General features: G+C 49.4%; 1 protein-coding gene across 1 annotated transcript; it reads left to right on the forward strand.

The window, feature by feature from the left end:
- Positions 1–251: 251 nt before the first annotated feature.
- Positions 252–10816, forward strand: MESDC2 (mesoderm development candidate 2). The gene is made up of 3 exons (XM_012659098.1): positions 252–479; positions 7660–7892; positions 9531–10816. The coding sequence occupies exons 1-3, from the start codon at positions 279–281 to the stop codon at positions 9787–9789; spliced, it is 693 nt and encodes a 230-aa protein (XP_012514552.1). The 5' UTR covers positions 252–278; the 3' UTR covers positions 9790–10816.
- Positions 10817–11242: the final 426 nt, after the last annotated feature.

Genomic DNA, 11242 nt, shown 5'->3' on the forward strand with positions numbered 1-11242 from the left:
CTGCAGGGCCCGGCGGTGGCCAGGACCCGGCCTGTGCGTTCCGGAGACGGAAACTGGGACGGACCCAGCCCGGGCGGACCGCGGGGCGGGGCCAAGGTGGCGGGGGCGGGGCTTCCAGAGGTGGGGGCCTAAGGAAAATGAGACGGGGCGGGGCCCGGTAGGCCGGCGAGCGCCGGGGGGCGGGGCCCCGAGAGCCGGCGCCTGCGGGGGCGGGGCCGTGCGTCCGTGGGGCGGGGCCAGGAGGCCGGCGGGGGCGGCGTGGCGGGGACCCGGCGAAGATGGCGGCCTCCGTCTGGGCGCGCGCGGCCCTGCTGCTGCTCTGCGCCTCCGACCTGCTGTTGCTGCCGCCGCGCGGGGCGTGCGCGGGCGAGGGCCCGGCCGGGACGCCTGACGAGGCTGCCCCCCCGCCCCGGAAGAAGAAGAAGGACATTCGCGACTACAATGACGCGGACATGGCGCGGCTTCTGGAACAGTGGGAGGTCCGCGCGCCCCCCGGCTCTACTCTGTCCCTGACCCCGCTCCCGCTGACCCTGCCCGTCCCGGGCCCTCTGACCCCTAACCTCGCTGCCCCGCCACGTCCTTACTGACGCCCCCACGCCCCGCCGACCCTCCGAGTGCCCTCTGACCCCTGACGCCCCGCCGACCCTCGCCCCAGCCCTCTCGTCCCGGTGTCCTCTTCCTCCTGCCCCCGCCCCGCGGGCCACTCCTGTCACGGGCAGCACCTCCGCCCCGCCGTCCCCCAGGGCCCGGGTCGCCTCTGCGCCGACCCCGGGGCCGCCGCTGCCCTCAAGAGCGTTTCCTCCTCTCCCCTTTGTCGTGGGGGGCGGGCGGGGGAGCGGGTTTCGGACGGTTGCCTTCCCAGAGGGCTGTCTCAGCTTCGGTCGTTCTCGTGTCTTGTAAGTCAGTAGAATTTCGGACTTCCCATTTTGGTGTATGTCCCTGCTGGGGATTTCGCAGTTTTGCGGATGGATTTGTTTTATTGGGAGGGAGGATAAGTGGCAAAGGCTAGCGGCTAAGAACTCACACTGTTCCTTGAAAGAGCAGTGACACGCTTCTGCGAGAGCGAGTTTTCTGGATTGTGACTTGGAAGCCATAGAGCGTGCAATTTCAGGGCGTGCGTAATCGGCTTTTAAGGGAAAGTTCACTGGACCAAAAACTCGGCGCTGCCTTGTTCCCTTCCAAAGGTGGTTAGACTGTCCTGGCTGATTTGAACAGAGATGTAACCTTGGGCAGGTCGTGTCTCCCTTCTGGGCTTCGGTTTCCTTATCTGCAAAATGTGGAGGTTTTGCTGGATGAGACCTAAGACTCCTTACAACACCGATGTTTTGTTATTTTGTAATTATCTCTGTGTGTTGTGGGGAGGGGCTAAAGACCTCAGGCATGAGTTTAAAATACCACCTGATGCATTTGACCAGAAGAAAGCAGACTTGTGTTTTCATGCGTTTTATCAACAGCTGATGGAAAGATTGGGGGAGATTTGAGTGTGAAGAGGGAACTCGCCCATTCATTCTCCCTCTCGCTTGCAATCTCCCTGTCTCTTTTTGGACGCCAGCAAATAAAGCCTTGGTGTGCAAGAGTGAGAACATCAACTCAAGAGAAATCCTACCCTGTAAATATTTAGACCCTGAGCTAGATGAAGAGGGTGTTGCAGAGATGAACAAGGACTCCATTAGGCACGGTAGATAATTAAAATAACCCTAATACGTAGCTGCGTGTGGCAGCATGCACCTGTAGTCCCAGCTCCTTGGGAGGCTGAGGCAGGGGGATCGCTTGAGCCCGGGAGTTTGGGGGTGCAGTGAGCTGTGATGACAACACTGCACTCTACCCAGGGTAATGGATTGAGACTCTGTCTCAAAAACAAAAACAAAAAAAAGCCGTAATGCAAAGTAGAAATTCCTGGGTGCTGTGGGAATCTCAAGGGCTTCGGGAAGGAAATGGCGTTTTAGGTAGGCCAAGGAAAATGTGGGAGAAACGCATCTCTCCCAGCGTGAGCTGAGGATGAGGCGTGGGAACTGGGCAGAAGAGCACGGAGGTTGACTGCCCAGGCCCTGGAGTTACAGTGCCTGGGTTCAAACCACTTAAACTTGTGGATTTGGACAGGCAAAGAACTCTGTGCCTTAGTTTCTTCATCTGTGAAGTAGAGGTGTTAGCAGTGCCCACCTCAGAGTAGTTACAAGGATTCACTGAGAACATGGAAAGAGCCTGGACTAGTACAACTCCATAGTCACCAGCTATGCTGGATAACTTGGGTTGGCTGGAACGGACTGCGTCTGAAGCAAAGTAATGAGAAGCGAAAGCGGAAAGATTGGTGGGAACCAGGCCATAAATGCTACGGGGTTCGCACTTTATTTAGGATGTGTGTCGGCCTGCGGAGTATGAAAAGTTGTATTACCCAAATATCCCATACTGGAATGTTCATAACCTTATCTCAAAACACGCCCGCTTGTTTGAGTGCCTTACCACATGAAGACTTAATTTTTACGGCTGAAATCGTAGCACAGATGGGATTTTTTGCTCTTCCCGTTCTCATTTGGCAGCTGTTAAGCATCCCTGGGTTACTGCATTGCCTTGAGGGCACAGAATCTGAAGGCCTAGAAAAACACATTATCTCATTTAATCCTTTTACCCCATCGATGAGGGAGGTACGTATCCCTGTTTTCTAAATGACACTAAGGCACAGAGAGGTTAAATAACTTGCTCCAGGCCACACAGCAAGCCAGCGGAGTTTCAAAATTCCGTCACTTGACTTTAGAGCCTGTTCTTTGAAGCATCTCACTGCAGTGCCGGGCACACTGGTGAACAGACGCACAAAGGAAAGCTGAGGAAGACCTGGGGTAAGCTACAAGCTGCAGGAGTAGAGCAGAAGGGAGAAATGTGAGAGCTACCATGCTCTTAACAGGACTTGGTAGTTGGCTGATTGTGTGGACAGGAGGGTGACAGCATGTGGAGTAGAAGGACGGAGTTCGAACCTAGCTTCACCCCTCGCCAGCTGTTCGCTCGTTTCAGGGATGTGTAAAGCCGGGAACATCCCAGTGGGCAGGGCGCCCTGCAGACTAAACGAGCTGATGTGACAGTGGGCAGAGTGAGCACCCTTGCCCTGTGGCAGTGATTTTCTGGGAGAGCATCTCCGTCTCCGTGGCTGCTTTTTCGTAGCAAGCGGTTCTTCCTCCCCCAGGGTCAGGCCCCAAATCCACACCCCCATCCTCCCCTGGTGGTGTGAGAATCAGTGCTTCGTGGCAGGCTGCACCTCAGACGTGTGGGAAGAAGGTAGGAACTTTCTCATTGTGTTGGAGCTTGTGCTGAGTCCCCGTTGGTGCAGAAGCATAGCCAAAGGTGGTTATTCCTTTTACATTATGCTAACCAGGTGAGGTGGGAAGGGGCAGATGGGGGAATTTGGAGCCAGAAATGTGGGTTTGCACTTCCTTGTTATCTTTTCTAGCCTGTGAGTAAATTATCATATTTACCCTCTCTGAGCCTCATCTTCCTCTGTGTTAATCGAAGACCAAGTAGGATTGTTCTGAAGGATGGAGATAGTGTCTGAGAAGTGTTTCGTAGTAGCTACTCCGTAGGTCGTAGTTATTGTCAAGGAAGGAAAGGATTTGCAGAAAGGGAGTCTCCGCTTTGTAGCTGTTGACCTTGACAGACTGTAATGGGGAAGGTAAGAAGCCAGTTGAAAATGCAAGACTGACCTGGAGGCAGGGCTGGAGCTGGGTCAGGGGCGGGCCTGGCTTGGTGGCCCAGGTTCCAGCCCTGCCTGGGGGTAGGAATTGGACTGTTTTCAGCATAGGGAAAATGATAAAGACAGATTAGATTACTCAGCAATGCAGTGGGACCAAGAGTAGAACTGAACAGTTACCTACATCTAGGGTACTATTTTTTTGTGTGTTTTAATTAACACGTAATAATTGTCTGTATTTATGGGGTACAGAGTGGTATTTTGATACGTAAGTATATACTATGTGTAATGACCAATTTAGAATAATTAGCATATCTGTCGCCTCAAACATTTATCATTTCTTTGTGTTGAGAACATTTAAAATTCTGTTCTAGCTGTTTGAAAATATATGATAAATTATTGTTAACTGTAGTCACCCTACAGTGCTATAGAAGCTAGAACTTACTCCTCCTGCTTAGCTGTGATTTGTATCTCTTAACCGTCCTCTCCTACCCCTCGCTCCTCCCTTCCCAGCCCCCGGTAACCACAGCTCTGTTCTCTACTTCTGTGAGCACAACTCTTTTAGGTCCCATATGTGAGTGAGAACATGTGGCATTTGTCTTTCTGTGCCTGGCTCAGTTCTCCTAACATGACGTCCTGCAGGCTCATTAGGGTGCTGTTTTTCGGTTGTTTTTTTTCTATAACTGAAACACACACAAAGACATAAAATGAAAATTAAAGTTTCTTGGAACAGTTTTTACCCATACTTATGATTATTTAATTATATTTTCATTAAAAAAGAAATGCTGCTTGTGACCTGCTGAGTTAATTTCGTAATCATTAGTGAAATCAGTTTGAAAACCAAAGGATATCGAACCAACTAGAAGTCTTGGAGCGTTTTAACGAGACCATAGCAGATGTTACGGAGAAGCAGGACAGAATGAAAACAGAAACTGCCTGTGAATTTGGCAAGCAGGAGCTCCTTGGTGACTCCGAGAGTGTAATTTCCGTGGGGCGACCGAGGCCGGCTTACAGAGCGTAAGGAGCGAGCAGCGTGATAGCAGCGTACAGGACTGAGCACTGCTCGCCTTTGAGTCACTGAGTCCCCAGACACATCTTAGGGGAGGGTACCGTCACCCCACCTCCCACCGCAGGTAAGGAAGGCTATTTGCAGAGGTGCTAAGTAGCTTACCCGGGGCCACACAGTGGTGGAGCCGGAGCGGAACCCAAATCCATCTGGAGCGGAACCCAAATCCATCTGGCCGCACAGCCGAGTCCCCGTCTGCAGGTCACTGCCAGCGGCTCTTTCAGCGCAAAGTGAGGAAGAAACAGGTCGGGTGAGAGGGGACAGAGTTGAGAAAGTTGGTATGTTATGTGTGGTCACACTGCTGGGGCCTCAAAGATCTTCGATCTGCTTTTCGTTCTGTGGATGAGCAAACAGGCCTCGAGGAGTGTGGAACCTTCTCCCGGGTCACACAGCTGCTTGTGTGACCCGACGCTGCTGTGGAACTTTTCTCTTCTCACTTTTTATTAAAAATATTTTTCATGCAGTACATTGTTACTGGTGTCTTAGCCTTGGCCCTTCAGAGTTTGTCAGGGGAACCAAGTAAGTGTGACATAGGGGCTTCTTGGTTCATTTTAGGTTGGTTTTTTGTTAACAGCTTTACCGAGATATAACTCACATGCCACATGCAGTTCACACATTTAAAGTGCACATTTTGTGGTTTTTAGTGTATTCGGTGAGTTGTGCAGCCACCATCTCAATCAATTTTAGAATGTTTTCATCACACCAAAAAGAAACCCTCGATCACCCCTCCCCCTTTTCTCCCAACCCCCCGGCAGCCCTAATCACCAATATATACTTTCTGTCTCGACAGATGTGTTTATTCTGGACGTTTCCTACACAGAATCGTAGTCTGTGTGTCTCTCGGGTCTGGCGTCTTGCGCTTAGCACGATGCCGTGTTGTAGCACACGCGTCATCGGTACTTCATTTCTTTCTGTTGCTCAAGTTAGCCTTTTCCTCAAGGAACCTGGTTCCTTGGTTCTAGAACGTGATTCTTGTAAATATTTTTTATCTATCTGTCCATCTATATTCTGTTTATTGGTTGGTATTTTACTCTTAGTTATTTATTCATTTGTTTATATTAGTATGGATTCAATGGCTCTTATATTATTTGGGGGATTATAAATCATTACTACTATTTATTTTGATGTTCAGATTATTCCAGATTTAGCCCATGAGAGCTACTTCAAGTTGGCTTCTCTGCCATTTTGACATATTACATGATTCCTTTTTTCTTTTTTTTTCAAAGACAGGATCTCACCCCATCACCCAGGCTGAGTGCAGTGGTGTCAACATAGCTTGCTACAGCCTCGAACCCTGGGCTCAAGTGATCCTCCTGCCTCAGCCTCCAGAGTAGCTGGGACTTAAGGCACATGCCACCACACCCAACTAATTATTTTTATTTTTTAAATTTTTTTGAGGAAAGTGGGTCTCTCTATGTTACCCAGGCTGGTCTTGAACTCCTGGCCTCAAATGATCCTCCTGCCTCCCAAAGTGCTAGGATTATAAGGGTGAGCCACCACACCCAGCCTGTTGACGATTCTTTGAGCACTTTCTTACTTTGTGATGCAAGAAGATACTTCTGGGCTCGTCCTCTATATTCCTTGCTCTAATTAGCCTTTTTTCCCAGGAACTCAGCTTATTTTTTTTTTTTTTAAGACAGAGTGTTGCTCTGTTGCGTGGGCTAGAGTGCCGTGGCGTCAGCCCAGCTCACGGCAACCTCCAGCTCCCGGGCTCAAGCGATCCTCCTGCCTCAGCCTCCCGAGCAGCTGGGACTACAGGCACGCGCCACCATGCCCAGCTAATTTTTTCTATATATATATTTTTGTTGCTGTCCAGATAATTTCTTTCTATTTTTTTTTAGTAGAGACGGGGTCTCGCTCTTGCTCAGGCTGGTCTCGAACTCCTGAGCTCAAACAAGATCCTCCCGCCTCGGCCTCCCAGAGAGCTAGGATTACAGGCGTGAGCCACCGCGCCCGGCCGGAACCCAGGTTCTTTTAAGTGTTTTATCTCTACCTGTTTATTAATCTATTAAAAACCATGAGTTTTGTCCTGATGCCTCCAATTTCAGCCTGATACCACAGGGTACGTTCTTCCCCCTTTCATATTTGTAACTTTCTTCTCAAAAGTGAGCAACCTGGTTCTCACCCTCAAAATATTTACTCCTTGCCTCAAGCCTAGCCGTCACAGAAGACAGGGTCAGCGTTGCTAGCTCATGCCACCGCGGAAAGCAGACTGTAACTAGAACTGAAAGTGTTTGTACAGTGCTGATTATTTAGGCGGATGGATGCGTATCAGCACTTTTTTTGGTCCTCCTAGTGAATCGTGGAAGCAGATTTTAGGTATACAGAGCAGTGAGTTTTGACAAATGGATCCACGTGTGTAATGCACGTCCCTGTCAAAACATACACTAGGGACAAGTTCTCTTGTCCCTTCTCACTCAGTCCCTCCCCCTAGCCCGCCCGTAGGCAGCCACTGTTGTAGTTTCCGTCACCCTAGACTAGTTCTGCCTATTCTTAAATAAATGGAATTGTGTATCTTATTCTGCGGCTGACTCTGTCACTCAGTACTTGAGACTCGTCGCGCGTATCAGTGTTTGCTCTTCTGCATTGCTGTGAAGTGTTTCGCCGGGTGACCGTGCCGCAGCGCGGCCGTCTTTACAGTCCCCCATATCGAGTGGGTTCTGGGGGAGCGGAACACTCCGGAAGCCCGTCACGTGGTGGTGCCCTGTGTGCGGTAACCTGGCGCGAGGGGCGGTAGGTACTGCCTGAAACTTAGGCTTTGCTTGAAGGTCAGGTGGAGGAGGAAATCCCGAGTTTTCCTTTGCTGTTGCAGCTTAGTCGTGTGCCTGCACGCGACGCCATGTGCAGACGTTTTTGCCCGTGACAGTTGAGAAGCGAGTTTCTGATGACGAGTCTGACGCTCTCCCCACCCCGACAGAAAGATGACGACATAGAAGAAGGAGATCTTCCAGAGCACAAGAGACCCCCTGCGCCCGTCGACTTCTCGAAGATAGACCCGGGCAAGCCTGAGAGCATACTGAAAATGACCAAAAAGGGGAAGACGCTCATGATGTTTGTCACCGTGTCGGGGAGCCCCACTGAGAAGGAGACAGAGGAGATCACAAGCCTCTGGCAGGGCAGTCTGTTCAATGCCAACTACGACGTCCAGAGGTAAAGCTCCGACTCGGCTGAGGACATGGCAGCTGGGCCGGGCTGCTCTGCGGCTGCGGCTGCGGCTGCGGCTGCGGCGGGCGTCCGTCCTGCCAGCACCTGCCCAGGGCCTGGCCTTCCCAGCCGTAGCTCCTTTTAATTTATTTATTTAACTTTTTCCCTTTAAAGGAGAGCATTCATTATTGGTCAAAGACAGTAAGTTTGTTTGTTTGTTTCTACTATCTGATTTGATCCTAAAGTTCTATTTATCCTTACATCTTTAGCTTTTATTCATGAATAAAGGGTTGTATAGCGTAGCCTTTCAAAGGGACAGATTAGTGACAGTTTGCTTCCTTTGGAAGTTGCTGCTCAGTGGAGAATGCTTTTGCGTGTAGCTGTGTTCACACGTGAAGTTCGGACCATACTTTCAACAGGCAGCGTATTTAACGGGAAGGGGCCCGGTTTTCACGGCCCAGCATGGTCCTGAGCTACAATGTTAAGGAGTCTGCTTTTTTCCCTTCGACAACAGTTTTGAAGTTTGGGGTCTTCAAATATCTCAGCTGAGGAAGTATATATAATGTCCAGGCCAGCAGAATGCTTTCATTAGCTTAACACATTAACTGCCGTGTGAGTTGTATTTAACTCACACTAGTTTTGAATCTGGGGCCTCGTGAAGCAAAACCTGGGCAAAACCCTGCAGTTGGCTCGTGAAAATGTCAATTATTGATGTTCTTATTGTTACAATTAGTATTGATAATTTAATTGTAAAAACGTGGATTAAATGAATAGAAGTCAATAATAAATTTTTCATTAAATTAGAAAAGTTCCTTTTGTTTTCGAAGTTTTTATTCTATTTTCGTAATAAAACACTGTGGTCCCAAGGAAAAATTTTTTTTTCTAGTGCGGCAGTCACTGTGTTAAATAGACGTTTAAAGAGAACAAATAAAGGTCTTGGTGGACTGCTTTGGAAGTACCACTCAGTGGAGTGTTGGGAATATTATAAATGGGAGGGTGACAATGTGGTGTAGTCCCTCCGGAACAGAAGACTTGTGCCCACTGGCCACCTAGCGGTCCACCCCGACCCCATTCTCTTCCTCTTTGCTCCTTGGCACCTGTGGAGTGTGGACGAGCTGGGCTGCTTGCTGTTAACCTCTGGGGTTAGGATCTCTGTCCGGTAGCCGAGTGTCTTCTTGAGCTCTTCAAGGGCCTCTTATCATGACCCACTCTAAGGCAGTGGTTTTCAGCCTTTATCAGCATAAGTCTTGCTGCATAAAACTTTAACTGGACACTTTTAGAATATAAAACGGATACGAATGAAAGCCTCCTCCTCCCCTCCCCGCCAGCAGCCCCTGTGCTATCTCTGCAGTATCCTGGAGAGCCTTTCTCAGTGTTCTCCTCAACGTGAGCGTCCCTTATACCACAGAGGAACAGCCAGCGTCTGTGTCTGTTTTGATCTGAGCCGGGTGTTTAATAGTTCAGTGAGTTACTGTTTTCAGATATTCCCTATCAGTAGCTACTAGGCCTTGGAGAATACAGTGTTTTGTTCCACATTCATGTAGAATGTGCAGTGAACTGTTTTTCTTGGTAAGTGCCACAGACTTGCTCTGACCCGTTAGCCCCTTCCTAGCGTGTGCTAACTGTGACCGCATCTGTGTCCAGGTTCATCGTGGGATCAGACCGCGCCATCTTCATGCTGCGTGATGGGAGCTACGCCTGGGAGATCAAGGACTTTTTGGTCAGTCAAGACAGGTGTGCTGATGTCACTCTGGAGGGACAGGTATATCCTGGCAAAGGAGGAGGAAGCAAAGAGAAAAATAAAACAAAGCAAGACAAGGGCAAAAAGAAGAAGGAAGGAGATCCGAAACCTCGGACTTCCAAGGAAGACAATCGAGCTGGGAGCAGAAGGGAGGACCTGTGATGGGGCAGCGTGGCGCTCTGCAGAGGGACACACGGACACGGAGCCCCTTGCCGGGCTCGGGCGGGGGTGGGCACGGGAAACCACACACCGAATGACATTCTAGTTTCTTCTAGAAATGGTCTGTCTCATTGTCAGTATGAGAATCACTATTTAACAGTCTTCAAATAAGAAGACAGAGGTTTTCTAATTAGCAATGTCGGACACTGACAAATTCATGTTTACTGTGGAAACACCTTACGTGGACTGGACCGGGTTGCTTTTTCCCATTGAAACTTGGCGAGTCATTGACTCTACTGAGGTTCCACGCCCTGACTGGGGGCCTGCTGTGTTCGTGCTTTTTACTTTCTGTTAACTAAAAGGATAGCAGATTCTAATCAGACAAGTTTTTAAAACTGCTAATTGAATCAGACTCTTCTGCCACAAACACCATTTTCATTGCTATGGAGGTAGGACATGCCGTGGTAGCCCTGCAGCGAGCTCTGATACCTAAATATATATATATAACCAGGAAGCCAGGGTGTGTAAATCCAAAATCTCTGCAGGCAGAGCAGAACAGAAAATAATGTCGCTTGGAAATCTGAGCAGTTAACTTCGAACATCTTTGACTTGAATTGCACTCATCAGCTGAAGAGAACTTTTCGTGCGCCTGTCAGGTTTTATGTGGTCAATAAAACCTGTTTTCGTTTCCTTATTTAGGAACGAGTAATGCTGGTGTCGGGGGTTCATAAGTTCCATTTAACGTGACCGTTTGAGCGTATGTGGAGAATCAGCTCTGGCCCTGCAGGGTGTGGCAGAAGACGTGATAACCTCATTAATTTCTAAGCATTTTTCTTTCTTGACAAAGTGCCTAAATTTGTGGTGTTCTGTATGGTCCTAACATGATGTGCTACTATTAACGTCTGATTTCGCTGTTCATGTGTTGGAGCCTACTCTGAACGAGAGAACATTTATATACAGGTGTCATTTTTAAGAACTAAAATTCTTTGGAAAAAACTCAATTGTGATTTTAAGAAATTAAAAACAGCACGTGTACAGGGTTAGAAAATGTCAGTGTTAAAGAATGGCGCAAAGTGAAAAGTACAGCCCTCCCCTGCTGCCAGTACCTCGTCCCAGTGGAAGCTACGTTAACAGTTTGATTCCCCCCCCCCCCGCCCCCCACCAAAAAAAGTACATTTACCAGTTTACCGCGATGAGTGTTTTGGCTTCGTAGCATCTGTTCCGCCTTCTGTAGTAGCCACTCACATTTCCTCTAACAAACCACACCCTCTGCGCTCTCAGTGCTGTGGGTGGGACGTTTGCCCTGCAGTCCCCAGGCCTCCAGGCCACGCCCACTGGAGGGACGAAGCCCCTGCGATCTAGGCCTCAGGCAGGCCTAGTCCCAGGGAGTTTGCTGGAGCAGGAAGGTGTGTCTTGTTCTCACGCATGGGGTGGTGTGAGGCTGCAGCTATAGGAG

This window comes from Propithecus coquereli, unplaced genomic scaffold (assembly GCF_000956105.1).
Source record: "Propithecus coquereli isolate 6110/MARCELLA unplaced genomic scaffold, Pcoq_1.0 Scaffold599, whole genome shotgun sequence".
Lineage (NCBI taxonomy): Eukaryota > Metazoa > Chordata > Mammalia > Primates > Indriidae > Propithecus > Propithecus coquereli.